The sequence below is a fragment of the Rhinolophus sinicus genome, chromosome 18 (assembly GCF_057876585.1).
Source record: "Rhinolophus sinicus isolate RSI-liver-muscle chromosome 18, RSI-T2T, whole genome shotgun sequence".
Classification (NCBI taxonomy): Eukaryota; Metazoa; Chordata; class Mammalia; order Chiroptera; family Rhinolophidae; genus Rhinolophus; species Rhinolophus sinicus.
Window position 1 is genome coordinate 117,706,402 of NC_142518.1, and position 25,322 is coordinate 117,731,723.

At 52.1% G+C, this 25,322-nt stretch overlaps 1 protein-coding gene across 2 annotated transcripts in view; it reads left to right on the forward strand.

Moving 5' to 3' along the window:
* LOC109438476 (uncharacterized) overlaps positions 1–25,322 on the forward strand; it is a 226,723-nt gene that overhangs the window by 122,514 nt on the left and 78,887 nt on the right. The window contains exon 1 of one of the 2 annotated variants that reach the window (XM_088795023.1): positions 24,952–25,224. The exons of the other annotated variant lie outside the window; for it this stretch is intronic. Within the exon in view, the coding sequence (XP_088651149.1) occupies positions 24,996–25,224 (229 nt within the window). The 5' untranslated portion in view covers positions 24,952–24,995. Of the gene's footprint in view, positions 1–24,951; positions 25,225–25,322 lie in introns of those variants that run through there. 2 annotated transcript variants of the gene reach the window in all.

The following is a 25,322-nucleotide window of genomic DNA, read 5'->3' on the forward strand; positions in this document are numbered from 1 at the left end:
CTCTACACTCGTTAATTCAAAGTAGTTTTTAATTGAAAGTAACGTGAATTCTGGCTTGACACTCTCCCCAGAATTTAGTCCAGCTTGTCCATTTCACTTTTCAAGTGCTTTGGACAAAACGGAGTCTTCTCCGCGTGGTCAGACCATGCGTAGTCAGCGGCTGGCCTTCCTTATTCCGGTGCTTCTGTGAGGAGACTCGGCACCCTCAGCACTGTCTCAATACTTACAGACTTAATGCAAAAAAAGAGAAAAGAGCTGTGTTTTTAAATGTGTTTCTGCCCAGCTTCCTGTCCTTGGGCCGCTCGCTTTGTAATACAAATTCAGGGCCTTGCATTCTTCCTTGTTAAACTTCATCATGTCGCCTGACAGGTCTTCGTGTCATCTTCGCGTCGCCCAATCTGTGACTTTATTTGGGTTCTGCCAGACTGCGTAAGACGTGATTTGTAGGTTTGCTTCACTGTGAGCAGAAGTTGAGTGACAGCTGAACATGCTGAGGTCCCCTTTCTCCGCTGAAGCCAGAGTGAGTGGGTCTGAGCTGAGGCAAGGAAAAAAGAAGCACCAACGAGGCGTATTTTGTAAAACTCACAGTAGAAGTTAATATTCCTAGCTTTGGTTACCTGCTTACGTACAGTAAGTCCCACCAAAGTACAGCTGCATAAAGCAAGGGATGATTTCTCACGCTTCTGCGACCTGACCACATGGTCCCTCGTGTGTTGATGGGGAACCACAGGGAAGCTAGACGGTCCAGAATGGCCTTGCTCAGACGGCGAGCTGGGTGCTGTCAGGAGGCCAGCAGAGCTGAGGAAGGAGCCCTCGCCACATGGCCCCTTGGCATCCTCACACGGCCTGGAGCCGGTGTGCCATGGTCAGGGTTCCAAGTGGTGTGGGTGGGAGCTGCAGACCTTCAGGTCCAGCGTGGAAGTTGCACGGCTCGCCCACCGCACTTCACTGGTTGTAAAAGGTCATGGGGGTCAGATGTGGCAAATGGAGAACCTGGGGCTCAGCGAAAGGAGTCTGCAGCCCGGACCCATCAGACTTTGCGTTAGAAAGGGGACGGGCTCTGACGTGAGAATCCAGGAGGCATGACAGTACTGCTGTGTGTGTATTACCATCACAAAGTAATGAAAATAGACCCAAATTACAGGTGTTCGCTGTTAGGCGATGCAGATAAGTAAAGAGCAAACAAATGACCCATCACCCACTTTGGTGCTGTCGCCGGCTCTGGAACAACACACGTGTGAACTGCGCGTGTCCAGGTCCACTCAGACGGGTTTTCTGGAAACAACTGTGCTGGGTCTGTGCCGCCGTTGGGAGTCATGGGGGGGGGGGCTGAGTGCATCGAGCTGCGCGTTTTATATGGGGCTCGAGCATCGTGGATTTCAGTATTCGCAGGGCTCCTGCATCCCATCGCTGGTGAAGATTGACGGACAGCTTAAGGTTTGGGAAGTCGGAAGCTCCACACGGATTTTCAACAGCTGAGGGGCCTGGCACCTCTAACCCCCGCGTTGTTCAAGGGTCCACTGCGAGGGTCTTTACATTGGAGGTTTTCTCTCTCCCGTGGTTTTTCTGTGCTTACGCTTTTACACACATGTGCATATATTTCTATAGATTCAGAACAAGCTCGTTTATACTCTGCTCCTCCTCATCTGAAAACCTTGTCATGCTCCACAATTTACCCTGATGCTGGGCACTTAAGTTGTTTCTGATCTGTCACTGTCAGAAATACCCTTCAGGATCCCATTGCAGAAGGGCGTGTGGGGTGGAAGGCAGGGCCCTGGCTCTCATTGGACGCAGGAGCCAGCCCCGTCAGCCCTGTGGCCTCTCTCACGGTGCTCTGGCCTGCAGACCGTTCTTCTCCTGCCAAGGCTGCTCACGTCCCTGTGTCTCTACGTCCTAGGCTCAGCCTCAGGCTCAAGACCTTGTCATCTTGATCTAAATGCAGATCTGGGTACAGCTCCTCAGATGGAGAGGCCGTGAGCCCCAAGGCACCCCCTGCCGCCCCCACTCAGCATAGAACAGCGTGACTGGAAGGCTCACAGCTGCCACTGGCCTGGAACAGTTCTGAAATCCTGTGTGTGTGCGCGCGCGCATGTGTGTGCACACGCAAGCTGCCAGGTCTCCTGCTCTGCAGGCACAGTGTGTATTGATCAGGAGCCAGGTCTGCTCTTCGGAATTATTCTCAGTAGCTCTGGCCTCTGGAATTTTCCTTCTGAGTACATTTTTTTCTTTTCTATTAGAAACAGCCTATTTTACAGCTGAGTTGCTCTGTATGCTCACTCCCTATTCATAGAAACGTAAGGGCCCAAAGGTATTTTTTTATTTTGAAATGTCTCTTTTTCTTTCCGTTCAAGCTGGTGTCACTCCCATTAGTACAATTCCCTTAACACTTTGTTGGTTTTTATGAGTTTTGGTGCAGTTCACACTGTTAGACAAGCACGCACAGACGTCTGTGGGGAAGGTGTCTGTGCTTCGGGGCGAGGTCCAGACCCTGCAGCCCAGCGCTCGTTCCCTTCTTTGAAGCCGTTTGTCCAGCCATGATGTCTCGGAGATGCCTCTGTCTGCTTTTCAGAGGCCTCAGCGAAGGATGCTACAGCTAAACCCTTTACTCAGTCTTGGCCTGAGACTGTGGTTTAGTGGCAATGCGCTAGATTTGATCTTTGCCCAAGATTTTATATTTACTTGGAGACTCTTGTGTGCCATAGAGAAGCTGAAAAAGTGAAAACTGTTGTACTTTCTAAACCTGCAAGTTGAGAATATTTTCTCTAACTTCTGCTTGACTTGAGCGTTTCCATCTTTAGGCTATCTTGTTTTCCCCAATACTTGATCAGAGGCAGCTAAGAAAGCAGCCATTTGGTATTTTCCACATTGCTGTGGAAGCCTCCTTAATCAGACCCATAAATCTACTGGGAAAAGTTTTTAGGGTGCTGCCGATGTGCTGTGGGTCTCCTTCCCTCAAAGCCCAGCAACAGCTTTCTCGCTGCTTCTCCGGCCTCTGTGAACGGCTCTCTTGCTCCCTCCAGCCTGTGCTGTCCCCAAGCCCGAGGCTAGTGCCACATTTCGGAGGCGTTTGTTTCGCAGGACACTGCTTCTGGTGCCGATTCCTTGCTTGTGTAAAATCCACCCTACTTTTATGCCTGCCAGCAGCAGTTGCCTGATTATTTCCACGGTGCCGTGGGTGTTGAGGTGGCATTCCCACCTCTCATGGTGCCAGCTGAGGTTCGGGGGGGGGGGGGGGAACAGGAAGGTCCCTAACGCCCTCTCGCACGTGGCTCAGTCGGGGTTGGGTGCCGTCTGGGCCGGGGCCTTGGGTCTCCTCCTTTCAGGCCTCCCTGTGGCAGCTTTGGGTTCTCCGCAGCGTGAGGGCTCCGGAACGCTGTGCTCCGTGGGAGCTGATCCGTGAGGCCTGGGCTCACAGCTATGGGCTGTGTCTGGGTCAGAGCAGGTCACGGGAAAACCAGATTTAAGGGGAGGGGCGTGGACTCCGCCTCTTCATGGGGGAGTGGTGAGACCCCTCGCACAGGGCCCGTGGGTGACACCAGCCTGCGGCCTTCAGCCGGCACTCCCACGCCCCAGGCTGTGTTCTGAGCCCCCTCTGTGTGGTAATGGCACCTCCCAAACCCTGGGAGGTAGGGTCATGTGGTGTCTTCATCACACAGGTGAGGAAACGAAGGCACAGCGAAGGTGGCAGGAGGTTTTCAGAGTCAGTGTGTTGCAGAGGTCGGGCTTGAGCCCCGGCGTCTGGTTTCTGAGCCCCTGCAGCTCACCTCTGAGCCTTCATATTCGTCGTCTTGGACTGCCTTGGCAAAGTAACGCAGACAGGGTGGCGGAAGGGACAGAGGTGGATTTTCCCACAGTTCTGGAGGCTGGAAGTCCCAGATCAAGGTGCTGGCCGACTTGGTTTCTGGTGAGGCCTCTCCTGCCTGGCAGGCAGCTGCCTTCTCGCCGTCCCCCGGGCGTGGAGAGTGAGCTCTCTGCCGTCTCTTGGAAGGACGCCGATCCTGCGGCAGCAGAGCTCCGTCCGCGTGGCCTCACTTCACATTCGTTGCCTCCATAAAGGCGCTGTCTCCCAACAGTCACCTTGGGGGTCAGCGTCAGCATTGAGTCCTGGGGCGCACAGCTGGTCCGCTTCGCTTTTCTTCCTGTCCCCAGAGCACAGCCTCTCGCCCGTAAGTGGCCAGCCCTCCCAGAGGGTGTAAACGATGCCAGGAGACCGTCCCTCCTGTTCTCCTGTATTAATTGATTCATTTACTCAGTCATCAAGGATCTAGTGGACGTCCGCTGAGTGCCAGGCACTGCCTTAGTCATTGTAATGTAACGCTGAAAAAGTCCAATGATTCTTGCTTTCAAGCAACTTCCATTAGGAAAATAGCTCTTATGAATTTTAAATAATTGTTCTTACAGTTTTCCGTGTAGTTCAAATAAGCAATGAAATGAGCTACGATGTGAGCTTTAAATAATAGAGTGATTTGGGATTTGGTCCATGGTCCAGGAAACTCAAACATTTAGCATTTAAAATAATGATTTAAAAGACCGTACAAATGTCATGCCCTTTTCCCTCAGCACATGCCTTCCTTACAAACAGCCAGCTCTGTCCCTTCCCCAGACGCAGGACCAGCCAGGAGCTTGTCCAGGAGGCTCCCTGACAGCTGGCAGGGTAGCTGTCCAGCCTCTTGGCCGAGGCCTGGGTGCCCACTGGCTCGTGGCAGCAACGAGATGCCTGTGTCGCCCATTTGGCATGACTCAGGCCTGCACCCCCACTGTCCTGGGCACGAATGGCATGTGACTGTGCTGACAGGTAGATTGAGTGAAGTCTGAGGACCCACAGGAGTCTCCCGTGGGGAAGTGACGTTTAAGAAAAAGATGAGAAAGTTTGTGAATTAGCTAGGTGTCCCCGCGAGAGGGCCACGTGAGTTGTGTCTGTTCGGTGCCTGTGCTGGTAAATGTGGGGCCTCTGCAGTTGACGGTTCTGGGGGCCCTGCGGTCAGATCGCGCCGGGGCCTCGCCCGCCCACAGCCGTGGTTTGTCGTTCAACAGTCACTCAGCGCCTGGGCTTGGCCTCATCTCTTGTGACACAGGAAGCAAGTGACAGCATTGACAGTGTTTGTGACGCTCAAGCAGGATGCTTGGCACCGAGGCAGAGCTCACTGTTGGTTCTTGTCAGGTTATTAGGAATCTTGTTTGAGTCAAGAGAAGGGGAAACTCATATCACTAATAGTGTATGTCAGCTGTAATTGAAAATAAACTATTTATAAAAAGAGGAGGGGGGGTTGGGGGGGGAGAGAGACGAGCTTTGTTTACCCCTCTGCTGGGCGGGGTGCGCAGAGGGTGAACTTAGCAGGCCAGCTTTGCCCAAACCCCGCATGTCCCGAAGGTCCTTCTTGGGGGCTGGCTCTGGACCAGCTGCTGGGAGACGGCCCGTGAATGTCCTTGGAATGCCCTGCCTGCCGAGACCATCTCTGTACATCGGCTTTTGAGCCGTGCCAGCTAATTTATGCTCACAGTGTGGTTTGTGGCAAGTGACCGTTTTGTGTGCCTGAGTCTTTGGACATGCTGTATCGACCTGACCTTGGGGTGGGTGGAGACCTTGGTGACCGACCCCTGACACAAATCCTGGACGCTGTGGGGTGGGTGAGCCTCCCAGGTTGGCGGGACGTCACACGGGTTGTCACACGTGTTGTCACACGCCACTGCTGGGAGAATTAAGCATCCCCATGTGACCCCACTGACAAAGCACAGCTGGAGGGGCTCTGCCCTATGTGTCTGTTTCTTTTGCTGATTTTAACATGTATCCGTTCGCTGTAATAAACCACAACTGTGAGCGTAACAGCTTTTCTGAGTTCTTGAGAGCCCTGCACCCTGAGGCTGGTCTGGGGGTCCTCTGACCGAGGCCCTGTGCTCGGTGCTCTATTCCTGTGTCGCCTCTCACTTGGCCTTCAACACACCGCGTGATGAGACGGTCGGCTCAGAGGTTGTCTTCCGAGACGGAGCCGCAGGGCAGGCTCACACACGAGTCGGACCCAGGACCGCCTGGTTCAGAGAAATGAGTGCTACTTGGGCCAGTGACCTCCAGATGGACCGGGGGACGTATGGGACACATGCCCTGTGTCCAGACACTACTCGCACTAAGTTTCCGAGTTTTTACACATTAAGTGTTTCCGAGATGTGCTGTTAGAAGAACACAGTGAAGAAGGATGTGTAGCGCTTGTTACGTGTGTAAAACAAGCAAATACACAGCGTACGTCTGCACAGAGCTCAGCCTGCTGTGCTTTATATATAGCGTATGTGAGATGCGTGTGGGCTCTGTCTGCTGCCGTGTCCCCCAAAATATGGCTGAGCGGACAAGCAGCTCGAATGCGTCTTCTGGAGCAAAAATTAAGATAAGACATGGTCTTATTTTACTGTAAGACTGGGTGTCATATCATATAATATAATAATATAATATAATACCGGGTCTTATATTAACTTTTGCTCCAAGAAATGCATTAGAGCTGATTGTCCTGCTAGGTCTTATTTTCGGGGAAACGGTACCTGTGTGTCTCTAAGTCCATCTCTCTATGTATCTATGTACCAGTGAACCCATTACATACGTATTCTTTTGTATCTCTATTTCTGCATAGTTTTGTCTACCTAGCTATCTATATCTGTCAATCTACCTATTCATATTTATCATATGTCTACTATTTATCTATTGTCTGTCTATCATCTATCTACCTACCTACCTACCTACCTACCTACCTTCCTGTCTGTCTGGACTGTTTCTGGAAAGAGACAAGGGAGCAGGGAGCACTAACTGGCTCTGGGAAAAGGGAATGAGAAGTCGGGGTTGATCGTTTCCTACGGCTGCTTTACTGAGTGACCACGCTCGGAGCGCTGTAAAGCGGCACACGTTCCCTTAGAGGGCTGGGTGGCAGAAGTCCTCCTGGGGGTCGACAGGACGGTGACCCTCGTGTGGCTCCAGGGCAGGTCCCGTCTCCTTGCTTTCCCAGCTCCTGGAGCCTCATGGCCCCGCATCATGGGACCTGTCTCCGTCGTCACGTCTCTTTCTCTGACTGACTGCCAACCTCCTGCGTCCCCCTTAAGAGGCCGCCGTGATTCCAGTGGGTCCATCTGGATAATCCAGGAGAATCCTCCTATCCCAGATCCTGGGCTTCAGCCTCTCAGCAGAGGCCCTGTAGCCAGATTGGTGACACAGTCACAGGTCACGGGGGCAGGGCATGGACATCTTAGGACTGTGTGGACCACCAGGGTGGATGGGAAACCTGCTTGGCACTGGGCGTAGCTGTGTTTCTAAGATGATTGACCATGTGTGGTGCTGTGCTAACTAGTCAAAGTTTAAACAGATTTGTATGTGATCGGACAATTCCTATGTATGAGTTTTTAAAACTCAAGGGTATTTTTATACAGGTTAAGTGAACTCTCCTGTCTTTGCCCGATGTGACCTGTCTCCTCCTCAGAAGCATCCATTTTACTCGTTTCTTACCTATCCTTCTGGTTTTCTTTGTTGAAGAGGAAGAAGAAGAAAGGGGGAGGGGAGGACGCCCCCTGGGTGGGAATGGGGGGGGCAGGGCCGCTGCAGGCTTCTCTTCTGCCTCCTTGCGCGTCTCCAGAGGTTGGGCGTCTGAACCTTTTACAAATCCCACAGCGACTGTTCCTGACTGTGTGTCAGCCACCAGGTTAGATGCTGCTGTAAAACCCGGCTGTGCCCTGTGGCCTCGGGCCTGGGGAAGGCGGGCGCGGGCAGCTGGGCCGCGGCTGAGTGGGCAGCCGGGCCTCTGCGTGTCAGCCTGGAGGAGGGCTGGGGAGGGAAACAGCTGCTGTCACCAGCTTGCCCGGGGCCCCCGCCTTTCTGCGGTGTATTTATGCCGTGGCTAGAGTTCCAGGAGGAGCCTGGGACCCACTGAAGCCTGCCGTCCCTGGGGAGCAGAGGGGCGAGGGGTCCCCCGGGCCGTGCTCTGAGCAGCCCAGTCCCGAGGCAGGGAGGCCCCCGGAAGCCTGCTCCCACGTCCTCTCCCTCCCTGTGGCGCATGGCAGTGCCGCCTCAGGCCCAGTGGGCGAGGGCCGTGGAGGAGAGAGGGTCCCCCAGGGCTGCCAGCACCGGCTGCCAAGGGCAGGTACCCGTGGCTGCTGCCGCATACTGGGGCTTTCAGAGGCTTCTCTTTCTTTCCTCTGGCGGTACATTTAGAACCTTTAAAAGCCCCAACTCTTTCAGACACCCACACAAGCCATAAGCCACAGGGATCCGTAAATTGCAGACCAAAAAGGAAAAATGCAGGGGACAGAGAAGGAAATGCTCAGAGACAGCCGGGGATGCTGACACCCCAGAGACACGTGCCCCCAGGAACAGCAAAAGAGTGGCCCCGAGATGGAAACACCGAGGGGACTGGGCGGTGTCAGGAAAAGATGTGGGCGAGAGTCAGAGGTGACACTGTCCTCGGGCGGGTGTCTGGGAGGCAGACCAGCTGAGAGATGCGTGCTTGTCACAGACGGGTGCACTCCCAGGCTTCCAGAGTCCGGTCTATACACTCCCCTCCTCCTCGTCCGGGAAAGACCTTTCCCCGTGGGGACGCCCACATGCCCTGTGAGTGAAGGCCCTGCAAGAAAGCAGTTTGTCTGTCACGCAGGGTCCCCACTGTGCACAAGGGAGGTGTGTGCACAGAGGGCCCGGGCTGCACGTGCCCAGGAGCGGCTTCCGTGGGAAGTTGTCCTGCCAGTCGCTCAGCAAAGGAAGCGGCTCTGGGACGACAGTCCCAGCACATCCTTGTGTCGTCAGACCCCTTGTTTTATGGCTGAGAAGGTCCAAACACCCCAGTGACGTGCCCGTCGTCACACGGCCAGTGAGGAGGCCCAGGAGTCTGGACAGGTCTCAGGCCAGGGGGTCTCCTGTCCGCGGAAATGCGTCCCACTCGGCTGTGGGAAGCAGAGGCCGGGTCCAGCTTCACCTGGGGGCTCTCAGCGGCACTTTCAGAGGAGACCGTGATCATTTCCCTCTTGGATGGTGCACAAAGGGGGTCCCCATGTCATAATGCCCATGAGATCTTGGCACAGCTTTCGTTCCTCGCTGGCGCTGAAAGCCCTCATCTGGGACTCGGATTTATTAAATATTGTAATCAGCTCCGTGTCTCCTGTTGAAACATTTGCCTTAATGGGCTTGTTAAATTTAGATTATGGTAAAAAGACAGCGAGCGAGAGAGAGACATTCCCCTGTCTCTGAACCCCTCGCTGCCGTCATGATTGGTCTGCGGTAACGGAGAAGCTACCAGCCGTGGTAAGCACCCGGCTGTGGGAGGGAGACGGTGACATTTGAGATGATTCAAGAGGACATTTTGTTTTGTAAACACTCTTTTCCCGATCAAAGCCTGTCCTTACTTTGGGAAGAGAACATAAAGTCTTCCCTTCTTTTATTTCCTGAACAATATTTTAAGTTAATTTTAATTATATGAGTAACACAATATTAACAGCTAACATTAGTGGACGGCTTACTGTGTGCTAGGCACTGTTCTAAGCATTTTACTTGCATTGGCACTTAAATCTCCTTAATGCCCTGTGAGGCAGATATTGTTATTATTCCATGTTACAGATGAAGAGAATGAGACACAGAGAGGTTAAGCAACAGGCCCAAGGTCACACAGCTGGTAACCGGCAAAGCCAGGATTCAGCCGCAGGTGTCTGACACTAAAGGTTAGGCCCCTGCCTAACCACCTCGCACATCATACAGTCTCCCACAAAATTCAAGTGTTTTCATGTAAAGCTCACATGTCCTTGGATCACCAGCCCAGTCCCTGTCTCATCCCCCCAAACTTAGCGGTTCCCATCAGCTGGGGAAAGACTCATCACAGGTGTGAAAATAGATGGAATCTCTGTGTGTCTTAAATCAATGTCATCGTTCTATATCATCTTGAAACGAGTGTTCATTCAAACACATTCCATTTCGTCGCTCTATACTATTCTATTTAATGTAGCTGTTCCCCTCTTGACGGCTCTTTACGTTGTTCTAGTTTTTCATTCAAGTACCGATGCCGCCATGTGTATGGCGGTGTGTCCCGAGGGCAGGCGGCAGTGATAGAACCACTTAGTTCATGTTTGGTTTGAACAGAGACTGACAACGTACACTCTTCAGTGCGTTACCTGAGAGTCACTGTTTCTTCATAGCCTCTCTGTCACTTTTCATAATTAAACCTGTTTAAAAAGTGCTTGCCAACCCACAGGTGAGACTGTGCGTGCTTCTGTCTGCCCTGCTGCAGCCATCAGCCACCGCGAGCGTCTGTTAGCAGACTCGGGTCCATGAAAAATAAAAATGAAAAAACAGGCCTTCCTTGGTCCTCAGGAAAATTTAGCAAAAGTAGGATGTTATTATTTTTGGCCCCATTTTGAGGCCTGGGAATCAGGAGACAGAGTGTAGCCGTGGTGATTTCTAGGGCAGGGGACCCCACCAAGAGGCAAGCCACGTGCTCGTTCAGAAACAAGATCAGAACCCGCCCTCTTGGCTTCTTTTAAAACCACTTTATTGAGGAAACCCTGCCATTGGGACCACATGGCGGACCTGGAGGGCGTTGTGCTCAGTGAGATAAGCCGGACAAACACTGCACAATACGCGGATGTGAGGAACCTAAACTAGTTGAAGTCGTAGAAGCAGGAAGGAGGATGGTGGGTGCCAGCGGCTGGGTGGAGGGGACATGGGAGCTTTTGGTCAAAGGACACAGGCCTGCCTGGGGCTCTGCATCTGCGGGTCTGCGAGCAGCAGGGCCAGCTGGCTGTCCTGGTCCCTCTTCTCAAGCATCTGTAGGCAGGGCTCTTGGAAGAGCGAGCTGGCCTCTCCCTGTGCAGTGGAGGGCAGGTGCGCTATCAGCAGGCGTGCTTACTGCGTGTTGTAAAAGACGGATTCCCTGAGGTCAGGCTCCCTTTCCTGTCACCCTGCCGGTGTGCAGACGTCATCTTGCTCTCTCCACATCGTCCTGTGACACGTGGGGCTCAGAGTCATTTCACTCGCTGATGCTCGGGTCGGCTGTGCCTGGGAGGACACACCCTGTGCTTCTGGCCCGGGAGAGTTGTCTCTTCTGCCGGCTTCTGTGAGACAGAGGCAGACTCACTGAGCTCGCACATGGGGAAGTACCCCCGACATTTCAATTATTGGTACAGTTATGTATCCATTCCACTAAATACTTATTGAGTACCTACTATGTGTCAGACCCTAGGGTGGAGAGAGGAACCAGAGAGCCAGCGCTCATGGCCCTGCAATCTAGCAAAGACAGCAATAGCAGAGAACACGTGACAGCCCGTGAATGCGCTAGGAAGGGGGCACGTAAGGTGCAGTGGTGACATTGCCAGGTGGACTAGGTGTATGTAGAGGTGACCGCATGGGTGAGACCGAGAGTTGAGATGGTGCCCGTGGTTCAGATAGTCACGGAAACCCAAGTACAAAGGCACGGAGGGGGCACACGGCCCAGTGCCGCCCATGAACTGATAGGTGGCCGTCGGGAGTAAGGCACGTGACCGAGTGCCATGAGCTGAAGCCAGAGAAGTAGCCAGGACAGCAGAACACATGGCACGGAGGTTGCATTTTATTCAGAGTGACAATGAGAATCATAGGTGAGTTGGAGTAGCAGGGGTAGGGGACGGGATCTGATTTCCATCGTCTAACAACCCCTCTGGCAGGCGGGTGAGAACGGGGCCGGAGTGCTCACCCCAGGACGTGGGGGCTGACCACCCCCTGCCCTCCTGCCCGGGGACGGGTTGCTCACTGGTCCTCGCTCCCTCTCCCGTCCTTCCTTCATGCTGCCCCGTGTTGCCCAGCAACCCACAGCGCCTGCCGCCTCCGTGCATGGGGACAGTGGTGTCCCAGCTGAGGGCTCAGAAAGGGTGCAAGTGGATTCAAAACCCAGACATGGGAGCAGCCATTCGGAATGCACCGTTGTTCAGTGGGGACCACAACCGCTGAGAAGAGGAGATGCACCTTTCGTCAGGGAGGGATCCCAAGCCATCCATGAAAATACCAGCCAAGCATTAAAAGCCACACCACAGACACGTTTGATGGAAGAAGACAGTGGGACATACTGAAGACACAGTGTGACGGGCTGAATGAATGTCCAGAAAAGCCCGGTGGGCAGGATGGTGGTGTGTGCACGTTGTTACGGGGCTGACGCAGCTGGTGCGGACAAGTCGTGAGGCGTGTGTTTGGTGGGTCCGTTTAAGGTGGACACGGCGATTTAACAGGATGCATTTGCGTTGGGACGCATGTGACCCATGTGCACGTGACCTCAGGCGTGTAGGGAAGGCGGGTCTCAGCCCTGGTGTGTCCCCAGGGCCACCGTGAGTGAAGTTCCAGACTGGGAAATTCCGTGTGTTAAACAAGCGTTTCTTTGGGGATAATTTTAGATTTTACAGAGAGGTTCCTGCAGAGAGTGCACACTGTCCGTCTGTCGGTCAGTTTTCCCGTGGTCGGCACCTTCTGCAACTCAGGACTTCTGTCAAAACCCAGGAGGCAGCCGAGTACACCCTGTTCACTGACCGCACCCTCGTCTCCTGCTTCCCGTGTTTTCTGTCCCAGGACCCAGCTCAGGACGCCTGAGGCGTTTGCTCATCACGTCTCCTTAACCTGGTCTGTGTTAGTTTCATTTTCTTCTGTAGCAAAGGAGTGATATTAAATATTCATTTGTTACTTAATTATTACTTAATATTCGATCTTAAATATGGTTATCATAAATGACTATACTGCATATATCGTATTAATAGGTATACAATGTATAACGTAATTATTACACATAACTTAATTAAACGTGAGTTCATACCCATGTCGCCCACCTACTCCAGTACCCGGGGACTCAGTTGTCCCTTCCTTCTTTGCCTGTTTGTAACTTCCTCCACTGAGCGTGAGCTACTTGGCACCGTATCTGCCGTTCGCTTACTTCTTTGGTCCCCCCAGTGTGGGTGCAAAGCAGTGCTGTGAGGGTTAGTGACCCACTTCCCTGTGAGCAGCAAGTGCACAAATCCACAGAGTTCCGCGTTCATGTCACGTGCTTCTCGTCTCCCGCCTTAGAGTTTCCGGTCACACTCCCCTTTCCCACAGTCCTTGTGGTCAGCTGCTTTTTCTAGTTCCTGGGGAACCTTTGGGACACCAGTCCAGACCACTCACTGCAGGGCCTTGCGGTGCATCCTCACGTGACGTTTTCAGAAGGTCCCCAGGCAGTTCTAATAACGGCCAGCGCTGAGTCCCCTCGCTCCAGAAACTGGAAACGCAGGGAGAGAGCTTCAGCTGTCTCTGCGCCCTCCCATTGCTTCCCTACTTAGGAAGAACGTGACTCGTCTGCAGTTTAAACCAGGATAAGAAAACATCTTTCAAAACTAGGGTAAGGCCCCCGTCACCGGAAGCGGACGCCCTTCCTGGTCTCCCTGTTCCGAGCTGTGTGTATGTGAGTGACGCACACAGGTCCCAGCCCTGTTCCAGCCTCAGCAGCCCGACTTCTGTGCGCCGTGCTCGAATCCCAGGTGGTCCTGGTGCCTTCCCGTTAGACAAACAACCGTGGAGCCCCCTTCTGAGCCTGTGGCCCCAGTCAGCAGCATCAGCGTCACCTGGGAGCTCGTCAGAAATGCCTGCTTCACCAGGTCCGCATGTTGACGCGATCCCACGGCACGTGTGTGATGGGGAGGTTACCGCACCCCTCTGCAGCCCTTATCCCCTGTCCCAGCACCGCCTCAGCCCGTCGGGGAGCCTCTGACATGCTGACATCCAAGCCCAGTGCCGAGCTCCCTGCGGGGCTGGGTGGGACCTCGCCTAGGTCTCCCCCTCAGGGACTTAAGGACAGGAGCAGTGTCATAGGAGAGGGTTCGCAGTCAGACGCTCAGCTTACATTTCAGCAATGGCGTTTCTTAGCTCTGTGACTCTGGATGTTATTTCACGCCATTGCTTTAGCTTCCTAACCTGTAAAGCAGACACATACCTGAAATACTATTTCTAGGCAAACGGTGTGAGTGGAGCTCCTGACGGGCTTCCTACCTTGTCCCTTAATTTCTGGAGAGGATTGTGCTGTGTTGTTGGAGTGAAAAAAACCCGTGCGGCCCCACGCAGCCCAGGAAGTGGGAGCTGACAGTCAGTTTGTGTTCATCGGACACTGGCACAGAGGCTCGTCCTCTCCGCCTGGGCCTGCTCGCCACGCAGTCTAATAAGCCCGGGCCTGAGGGGAGCCCCTGAGGCTGCCTCCCCCCTGGACCTGTGCCTGCAGCAGCACCAGCTTCTCCTGCCACAGCTGGATCAGATGGCACTTCATGCAGCAGTGAGCCTGGGCGTCCGGTCTGCGGGAGGGGGCTGTCCTCCCGTGAACCCTCTCTGAGCGCTGCCTCATTAGATGCACAGCCGCTCAGGCCAGCTCCAGCCTAATAGGCACGGGGAGCGCCTGGCTTTCAAGCGGGATTGCCAGTAGGCGTGCTTGATGCGGCTGCATTTCTGACCTAATCAGCTGCCAGCGGTCTCTCCACCGAGTTCCCTGGGGGCCAGAGAGCAAGCCAGCTTCACAATTGAACAGCTTAAATCAGCTCCGATCTCAGGAGCAGAAGCCTGAAGGAATAAATATCAGTGGCAGAAGCTCGTGTGCACAGAGAAGAGCCTTTTTGATGACAGTGCGTGTGTGTGTTCGGGCACACACAGTACCCACTCGGTGCTGACACCAGCCCAGAGCCTGCGGGCAGCACCAGCGCCCTGAGAACAGGTGCACCTGGGTTCCGACGAAGCCCTCAGGCCGCCCACTCTGACTTTCCGGAGAGCCCCCTTGGGAACTCTGCCAAAGCTCAGCCAGAAACAGCGCCGTAGCCAGTCCATGGTGCCTCACTCGCACCTCAGCTGTGGCCATGTGTCACCGTCCGTCATGTAGGTGCGCTGGCCATGGCCGTGTTTGACTTGGGCACAGAAGGGGGCAAGCAGACACTTTTGTATTAGTTAGAATGCTGTCAGGTGCAATTTTTAGCAAACACCTATGAAACCCTGTTTGAATGTGGACGGAATTGATGGGTCCATTTAAAAAGATGCTTTCTGCTGCTAAACCGCGGAGTATGTGCTGGTGTGGACGTGGCCCTCAGCTTAGAGCCCTCAGACTCCGGCCGGCACCGGCCCTGTTCTGTCCAGGTTCTGCAGGGTCGCGCAGAGACTTGGGCGGCGTCTTTCGCTGTCCGTGGTGCTGGCCGCCTGCCCGCCCGCCCGCCGCTGGCCCGCTGGCCTTAGCCCCAGGGGAGGCCCCTCTCACTTACTGTCTGTGTTGCCAGGACCTGCCACCGTGTCCCACCGTCACACCTCGCCTCGTTGGCGGCCTGCCCTCTGGGGCAGTATCTGCAGCCACATGGAGTTTCTCTGCCGGCTCTGACCTGACACCCTGTCTTCTGCCTGATGACAGCCAGTGCGTCCTCTCCCTGCTCCCGCGCAAGCTGGGTGCAGCCTCTCACCTCCTCCTTTGTCGTGATGTGGAATCCCTCTCGTCAGCCCTGTGTGTGTGAAGGGCAACCCTCAACTCACTTCCTGTCGGGGCCGTTGCATGGGAGGAAGTCCCGGTAGAAAGCGCGGACTTCGTGCACCTCAGACACGAGTGCACGCTCGCTTTCGCACGACCAGATGTGCGGAGCTGGTCAGGCACCGGGGCCCCTGAATCTCAGTTTCCTCTCCATAAAGGAGGAATCGTGATACATGTCTCACAGGGTTATTTAAAATAATGGAAGCTCATGTGATTAAAAGCACATAGTACGTAAGTTATTTTTTATTTCTTTTAAACACTAGTGTGGCCGTGGCCTCGCTCGTTGTCCCAGCCTGAGCTCTGTTCCAAGGAGCAGCCCCCAGCCTCTCCTCTCTCCCGACAGATGCTTTTGCTGCTAATAAATCCTGCCTGTGATATCACAGTTTTCTGCAGCAGCTGGCTCAGAATCGAGACATCAACACATGAATCAGACAGGATGAGAGGAGGAGGAGGCTGGAGGCAGAGGCTCCAACTACCTTGTTGACAAGGAACAGAGAAGAGAAGGAACAGGAGACGATAATAGGATTTGGGGGGTTGTTTTTCCGCCAAGTGGGATGGGTTGAAACTTCTCCCTGTGTTCACCACCCACTCGGGGTTTGGCACATGACTTCTGGGAATGGGCAGCCCCGAGGAAAGAGTTTGCATGTGAACCCTGCACGTGACGTCCAGGCTGAAGGAGGGAGGGAGGGAGGGAGGGAGGGAGGGAGGGAGGGAGGGAGTCCTGTCAGCCTTTCTGATACATGTGCCCGTCTCGGACGTGTTTCCAGCATGGGAGAAACGGGCTTCCCAAGGCAGGCGCGGTTTGGAATTAGTTCCATGCAATTTGATGTTCATGAGAATAAGTTTTCAATTCCACAGGGTGACATTGAAGGCCATTTCCAAGCTGGTCCCTTCTGAGCGTTCTCTGTCTTCTGCCACCTCTCCCACGTGTGAGGGAAAGGTAATAACAGAAGAAGTTGACTGAATACCAGGAGCTGCGCTTGTCCGTGCTTGTATTTGGTCTTCTTAACAGCCTTTTGGAGTAGGTCCTGTTATTACTCTTATTTTCTAGACAGTAAAACGGAGGCTTAGCGTTATTAAATTACTTCCTGGGGTCACAGGTTGAACAGCAATTCAGCCGGGCAGCCTGGTAACAGAGACCATGACGATGATTATCCAGTCCCTGTTTTGAAAGGAACAGGTTAGGTGTGAATGCGTGTTGATGTTGCCTGAGACGTGTCAGGCTCTGCCATAGACACCGGGTACCGTGGCGAGCAGTGCAGGCGTCGAGGGTTCCGTAGCTCCTGGGGCCAAACACGCAGCAGACGGCGGACCCAGAATCCCAGCTCCCGTCTGCATCGCCCAGATTTATTTTCCCGTCACACTCAGCTACTTCCCACTTCACCTGTCTTCATATTCAAAGAGGCTATTAACCTACCACATCACCGCCAGCTGGGGCCTGCAAAGCAGAGCAAATGGAGTTAGCACATCTATAAATAAGGCCCGCCTCCGTCGGAGCTCATCAGTCACAAGGAAATGCCAGCCCCGTCTTTCAAAGAGGACAAATGACAGTGCTGTCCTGGGGGGAGTGTGGGGCTAAAGATACGATGACTGAGCGGCCAGGTCGGGCCCTGTGTGGTGCTGGCACCATGACGACGGCCCTTCTCTGGACCTTCTGGGGGAGGAACTTACAGTAGTTCCCCCAAATAGACTTCAGAACTTTTGGAGACTCGGAGTTCAATGAAAAGAAATGAAGGAGACAAGACTTCACTCTTGGAAGCACAGTTTCCTAAAACTCCTCTTGTTCTGCCAACCTGAACAGGCTGGGACTTTCCCGTATGGGACACTTTGCAGGTGGTGGGAGGGCAGGCAGGGGAGTTGTTGGCAAGTGTGTTGGGTTGCTCTGAGTTGCCCCAGACTGGCTTGCTCTGAGTCAGCCATGTGTTTTCACAAGAATGGTTGATGGTGGCCTCCTCCCTCCATCCCTCCTGCCTGACCCCCCACTTTGAAGAGGGCTGGGCTGCTTGTGTAGAAAAACCCTGGCCCTGTGTCAGAAGGCATGCCTGCTCCTGAAAGGGGGCCCGAGACGGGCCCTCAGCGCAGAGAGCCTGAGCCTTCTGAGTCCACATGTGCACTGTGCCCTGCCCCCACCCGGCCCCAGCACGCTGTGCACAAGCTCAGAGCTCCCGCAGAGCTCAGAAGCTCGGAGGAGATGCAGAGGACGCTGACAGCTGGCCCGTATCACTTATTCATAAGCCCCCAGCCATTGCTGAAGAGTATTTAGCAAGCATATTTCCTGAAGGCCATTCCCTTTGTAAGAAAGCCCATCGGTGATTTAATTAAGCCGACATAAATGCTGAATGGAATTCAACCAGAATGGGATTTGCTGATTTGTATGTGTTGAAATAAATTCCGTGTTCTGTTCTAATTGAATAGATTGAACACAGACTGTATTTGTTCTTATCCTGTAGCCACTTTAGTGGGAGCAATAAATCGGAAATGTTATCTGGCTTGATATGCCAGTTTTCTGAGAAAATCACCCTGCCAGTGGTGAGAGAATGGAGGAGCTAAAACCATCTTTGTTTTCAGTCATACGTCACAAACCAAGGAGACTAAATATGTATATACACACACACACAGGCCCCTGTTGGCAAGGATATGGTGAAACAGGTACTTCATGGATGGCCAGTAACGTTGACAATTCATACAGCCCTACTGCAAAAACAATTTGGAGATAGTGAAAGAGCTTCAGGATTGCCACAGTGCTTCATGCTTCCATCCATGTATTCCACACATGGAAACCAAGTCCAGGGAAATAACTACAACCTGGAAAGACTCTAGGCAGGAGATGTTCATTATGGTATCAGCTGTAGCAGCAAACCAAACAGAATCCCAAAGAAATTTTGTAAAAAACCCCAAATAAGAAATAAGACAGTTGTGACACTTTTTCAATAGAATCTTATGTAGCACTTAACGTGATACCCATTCAAAGTATGATAGTACATTAAAAAATAAAAGTATATACATTCACACACGGTAAATAAACTTAGCTTTGAAACTGTGCCACTCAGCGTGAAAAAGCCAGAACATGCAAATTTCTAGAGAGAGACAGACACAGTGGCTGTGGGGCTGTGGGTAGGTGCGTGGGGAGTGACTGCAGTGGGTGTGGGGTTTCCTTGTGTGGTGATGCAGTGTTCCGGGAATGTAGTGACGCCACTGAAAATGGTCACAGCGGCACATTGGCTGTTTTGTGGATTTGCCACAATTTAAAAAAGACGTCGAAGGATGAACAATGAATGTACTGGAAACCTGAATAGCAATTATTTTAGGACAGTGTGGCTGTAGCTGAATAATTCTGTGTTTCTGGAAATTTCTGTAACGTTAGTAGTACCTGAAGGCAGCATCAGGCAGTGTCAGAATCCAGCTGAGAATGACGGGTCAGGCCTTCCCCAACCCCCCCCAACTCCCCCAGCTACTGTGGAGAGTAATACAGACTTGAGGAAAGAACAAAGGTGAGAAGTCAATAGTCTGAGCTTCCATCTTGGAAAACTAGATAAAAAAGAGCAAGAAAAACCTAAAGCAAGTAGAAATAAATAAATAATAACAATTAGAGCTGAAATTAATGCAGGTTGACAACAAGAAATCAACAGAAAAGCAATAAGACCAAAAGATGGGTTTTGAAAAGGTCCATGAAATTGATAAACCTCTAGTTATCCAAGAAAATGTAGAGAAGACACAAATTGTTAACATCAGTAGTGAAAGAGGGGACATCACTACTGATCCCATGGGCTTCAAAGACTAGTAAAGGAATTCTGTGAACACCCCCATGCCTCCAAATTTAATTGAATAAGTTAATTCCTTGAAAGACATAAATTAATCAAAGCTCACACAAGGAGAAATAGACTAGCTAAATAGGCCTATGTCTATTAAATAATTTGAATTTATTGCTAATAATCTCCATAAAAAGAAAAAAAACAGGCACAGATGGTTTCACTGGTGAATTGTACGAAGCATTTAAAGGAGGAAGTGGCACAGATTCTGTGCAGTGTATTCTGGAGATAGAAGCAGAGGGACCACCTCCGAACGCATTGTCTTTATCCCAACCAGGGAGAGACGTTACAGGAAAGGGAAACCACACGCCAGTGTCTCTCACGAACACAGATGCAGAGGTCCTCCACAGCACACAAGGACACAGAGCCCAGACGATGTATGGAACCAGTTACAGACCACGACCAAGACGACTTATTCACTGCCCTCAACAGCAAAGAAGAAGAAGAAGCATACGGTCGTATCAATAAGTGGAGAAAAAGAATTTGATAAAAATCCAACACCCACTCATAATGAAAACTCTCAGAAAACTTCAGCTTGATTTAAAAAAAAAATATATATATATATATATAAACACCTACAGGTAACGTCATAGTTAATGGTGAGAAGAGAGATGCCTGCGTCCTGTCATCGGGCACCAGGCAGCGATGGCCCCTCACCATCCTGTTCACATTCTACTGGAAGTTCCAGCTGATGCCGTAACACAACAAAGGAAATAACATACACAGGGAGTGGGAAGGAAGAAAAACTATCTGCTTGCAGATGACCTGACTGACTGTGTAGGAAATCAAAGTATCAACAAAAATACTTCTGGAACTAATAAGCGGTAATAGCAAGGTCATAGCATATACCATTAATATACAAAAATCAATTAATTTCCCCTGTATGCCAACAATGAACAGTTAGAATTTGGAATTAAAAACAAACTACAATGTTGCATCAGCACCCCCAAAAAAATTATGCCATATTTGGCATAATTCTCGCCAAATATGTATAGATAGCATCTATATGAGGAAAAGCACAAAAGTCTGATGAAGGAAATCAAGGTCTAAATAGAGATAATTCCATATTCATAGATAAGAAGCCTCAATATTGTTAAGATACAAATTCTTCCCAAATTAATGTATAGATTCAGTACAATCACAATCAAGATCTCGCCAGCTAATTTTGTAGATATTGACAAGCTGATTCTAAAGGTCTACCTAGAACTGCAGAAAATACACACTAGCCAGCACAGCCCAGAACAGAGAGAACTGACACTCCTCGACTCGGACTTACTGCAAAGCTGCGTTATCACGAGGGCTTGGCATTGGTGGGAGCGCGGGCAAATGAACAGAACAGAACCCAGAAAGAGACCCACACAGATTTGTCAACTGGTCTTACACAAAGGAGCAGAGAGAATTCAGTGGAGAAAGGACAGTCTCTTCAACAAATGGTGCTTAAATGTTTGGATGCCTGTATGTAAAAAAATATCTTCACAAAAATTACTTTGAAATAGGTCTTAAATGTAAATTGCAAAACTACAAAAGAAGATAACCTAGGGGGAAAATCTAGGTAGGTGACCTTGAGTTTGTTGATGAATATTTAGATACAACTCCAAAAGCACACTCTGTAAAAGAAAAACAATGGATACATTGGACTTGATTAAAATTACAAACTTCTCTCTGAGAAAGGTACTCTTTGGAGAATGGAAAGACGAGTCCCAGGCAGGAAGAAGACATTTGCAGAACACAGATCTGATACGCGATTTTTAACCAAAATACACAAAAGGCTTTTGGAACTCAACATTAGGACAAGTAACCCAATTGAAAAATGGGCAAAAGATCTGACTGCATCTCTGCACAAAGGTGTGCAGATGCCACATAAGCACTTGAAAAGGTGTTCAGTGTCCTAGGCCCTCAGGGATTAACAAATGAAAAGGAACTGGCTATTGACCAGGAAAAGACAGAGAGAAACCGGAATGCATTTTGCTCAATGAAAGAGGCCAGTCTGAAAAACCTACGCTAGTGTAGGATTGCAACTCGGTGACATTCTGCAAGAGACACAACTACAGTAAAACAGTCAGTGGTTGCCGGGGGTTGGGAGATGGGGAGGGATGAACAGAGGCTTTTCAGGGCAGTGAAACTACCCTGATGGCACATGTCATTCCACATCTGACAAAACCATAGAGTGCCCACCACCAAGGAAGAACCTTAGAGTGAACGAGGACTGTAATGAATGATCGTGTATAGCAGACGTAACTAACGTGCCCCACGAATACCAGCTCCTCCTCGTAGGGGCGTCCGTGCGCAGAGACGGGTGTGGACGTGCGATTTCTGTGCTGTCCGTTCAGATGTTCTGTGAAACTAAAATTGTACTAAAAACTGCAATCAATTTTTTTTATTGTTTGTCATGGCTGCGAGGGTAATCCATACGTCATTCCTAACAGGATAGATACCATGGGGACTAGGGGCAGTGCTACCTTGGAAATGCGGCCTTCCTGCAAACTTGTTAGTATTTCTTCTCACAGCTTTCATGTGGTGATTGAAAAGTTCATCTTTTTATGGCTTTGTCACCGGGTGACAGAGATGCGACTGTCATTTGATCAGCTGGCGGTCAGTGTGCCGTTCAGATGGCAGTTTTTGTAGTTGTGGTCAAGCCTGCGTTTCAGGAGTCAGTCGGCCTGGGTTCACACTTGGCTCCGCCACTTGCTAAGCGCACGAGTCTGCGTTTTAACAACTGATGTGGGGAAATGTCAGTATTTACCTCAAGGATCGTTGTGAGGATTAAATAAGCTAATCCCTGGTCCCTAGTAGGTGTTCAATACGTGTGAGCTGTTATTTTTATTACTACTTATATACGCCTTACCCAGCACTCACGTCGATAGAGAAAGATGAAAGATTGCAGGTCAGATCCTTTCTGGGCTGTCAGAGTGCGTGAAGAGAAGCGAAGGCAGGATGCGCGGAAGCTGGAGGACGCTGCCCAGGCAGAACACTGAGCTGCCCTCGGCCCGTCATCTGGGTGCCCAGTATAGCTCACCCTGGAGCCCTTCAATAACCCCCTCCTGTGAACTTGACCCTAACTTTGTGCTGTCCTAAGCAGGAGGTGGGACAAAGCCTGGGGTTTCCAGTGCCACCCACGCTGAGCCCCCAGCTCTCGAACCAGAATCACAAAGGGTCCAGGACCCCCACACAGACTGCTTGTACTGTTCTCTGGTTTTTCCATTTGCTCCACCGGCCTGCGGGAACATGGTGGGAGAAAAAACACTTTCAGAAAATAAACAGCATTGCTGTCTTACGCTTGGCTTGCCAGAGACTGTTGTTAAGAAAGCCTGGTCTCCTCGCTTTGGGGAGCTTCCAGCCAGAAATTGCTTTCCCTCGAGTCTTAATATCACAGGACTCAAAAGGACGTTTCCCTCGTAGCGGCACGGTCCCCTCCAGATGTGCTGCCAAACGCTCTCTTGCCCTTCGTGTTTGAGATTTGCTGCCGCTCGCAGGGTCCCCGGGCGTCGTCAGCAGCCATGAGACGTTGGTCACTCGGGCCGAGCCTCCTGCAGACGGGCTTCTGATGCTGAGACCTCTCCTCTCACCCGGCCTTGCTTCTCTGCCGCTTTTCAAAGGAAGCCTCGGTGCTTTTCATCTTCCCTGAGTGAAGGAGAGCAGCTGTCCCAGCCGGTGGCGATCCGCACAGCGCCCACATTTACTGCTCAGTAAACCATGAAAACCCTTGTCATGCTCTTTCTTCTTCCACCTCTCCCCTCTTCGGCTGTGGGATTTGAAAGTCGCACGTTAGGCATGTCTTCTGTGGTACGTGTCCCACCTTCCTAAGTTGGGGTGCAGAGAGGTCAGAGGCACCTGCTCAAGTTGGCCTCCCCACCTCGGCTCACTCCTTCGAGAGTGACAGGCTGGGACTCGCCAGCAGCTTCACATGCAAACGCATAGGTTCGTGCTGACATGGTGTGATTTCTCTGCCGTTGCCATCCCCGGTCACACGTGCTACCCAGGAGGCCACGCTGAGGTCAGCAGCTACCGCAGTGAAAAACAAGAGCAACAGAAAAAGGCTCTGGCCCTCCCTGCGCTAGTGCTCCAAACGCAGTGACCTCCTCAGACTTCCCGCTGGGGCGGCACGTGGAAGGCGCCGTGGGTTCCGGGAGCCACGTCCTTCCGCCTTCTGCTGCTTCCACTCCCTTTGGTGCAAACGCCCCGTCCTTTGATGCTCTGAGTAAATAGACTTGGTAGCCAGGGAGACCAGGAGCTGCTCCCGCTCCCCGGACAGATGGGGCAGCTGGCTGGCCAGGGGCAGAGAGGAACTGTCGCCGGCACCGTGGGTCCTCCTGTGTGCTCGCCTGTCTGAGGAGCAGCCCAGACCTGTGTTCACTCGCCAGCTTGTCTGCTGGCCAAGAAGGAGCCATATTTGCCTTCTCTTTTCTTCCCCTGTACTTCTGTTCCTTCACTCTGTATTTCTTCCTCGCATCCTCCTTTTACCTGGGCTCAGGTAATAACCTTCAGGGGTTCTTTCTGCGTGGGGCCCGTTGGCAGTGAATTCTCTTAGTCCGTGCACAGTTTTCATCTAGTTGTTTTGTAAGACGCGCCTGCGAGCTCCCTGTCAGCTGGACCTGCCGTCAGCAGGAGGCGTGCCCATGCCTGGGTTTGGCACGGGTGTCACAGTCTGGTTTTGCAGCTGCCTCTGCTGGAGACGCCCCGTTCTGGGCGCTTCTGCCATTAGTCTCATGGGCTGGAGTCTCTGCTCTGTCTGGACTCAGAACTCAGGCTTATCCACAGCCCCGCACAACCAGCTTCTGGTACTACAGGGTGACTGCTTTCTCTCAGACCCGGCAGACATTCCCTCTGGTTTCCGTCCTGGGCTGGAAGGCACTGTCTCCTCCCTGGGGCCAGGCCTGGCATGTCTTCCCTGCACCCTCATTTATTCAGGAGTCCCCGTTCCCGCTCCTTGTAGCTCCTGGAGGCCGCAGCCCTGACCCGTTTCTGAGAGAGGAACACCCAGCCTCAGGCCCAGACCCTGCTGCCCACTGCGCCGGGAAGGTCCCCGTCTCTGGGGGCCTGGGGACCACCCTTCCTTGCTCTGACATCAGACCATGGGTTATTTATTTGAAATTATTTTATCCAGTAATGTTATGGCTCAGAGCATGGAAAAGGGGCTTGTACAGTGTTCTGAATTACCTTGTTCCTGGCTGACTTCTAGCAGCTTTTAGTTTCCACTGTGAAGCTGTGACATCATCCAGGTTTGCACCTGTGGCCATTTATGGACTTGCTCACCAGCTGGGATGCCAGCCAACCATGAGCTTCCAACCCACACTGCGTGGACCTTGTAAGGTTGAGAGAGACCCAGAGATAGGACCTGTGTCGGCTTTGTACGTCCATAACTGAGGTCTGACCTTTCCCGGCTCTAGTTCGGGTGCTGAGGGCAGCTCCTCAGAAGTGAGAGAAAAGGGAACAGCGTGGGGAGCTTGCACGTGGCTGAGATGGGGCAGCGCCCGTGTGGCCGTGGCCAGCACGGTGCTTTTCCTGTCGTGCTGCACTGCTCCTGTTAAATCCAGGCCCTCTTTTTCTTTAAAGACAAAACGTTCGGTTCTGTCATCATTGTTTTTGGCAACCGAAAGAATGAGTCACTGGGAGGAAAACAATATCAGACATCAGAGCTGGGGATTAATATTCCGTCAGCCAACTGGAGAAAAGGCTCTTGATTAGAGACGCCTGAATGGCCAGTGGGCCTTGGCCCCCTGCCAAGCTGACCGATGCACCGGGCGTGATTCCTGCTCTGCAAGGACTTGCCAGTTCCGGTGACATTATAAGATGTGCACTAAACAAGGCCAGGTGGGCGAGGAGCGAGGGCCTCCAGTGCAGCTGGGGAGTTCAGGCCGATGCTGAGGGACACACAGGCCGCACGTGCAGTGGCAAAGGCTCGTGTACCTGCTTTCTGCAGCCAGGTAGGGGGTGGAGCAGTGCCCTCGCTCTGGTTCTGGGGTCATCTGTGAGTGACCGTGGTTTTGCCTTTCTGAGCCACTGGCCGGGTCCCACAGAGCAG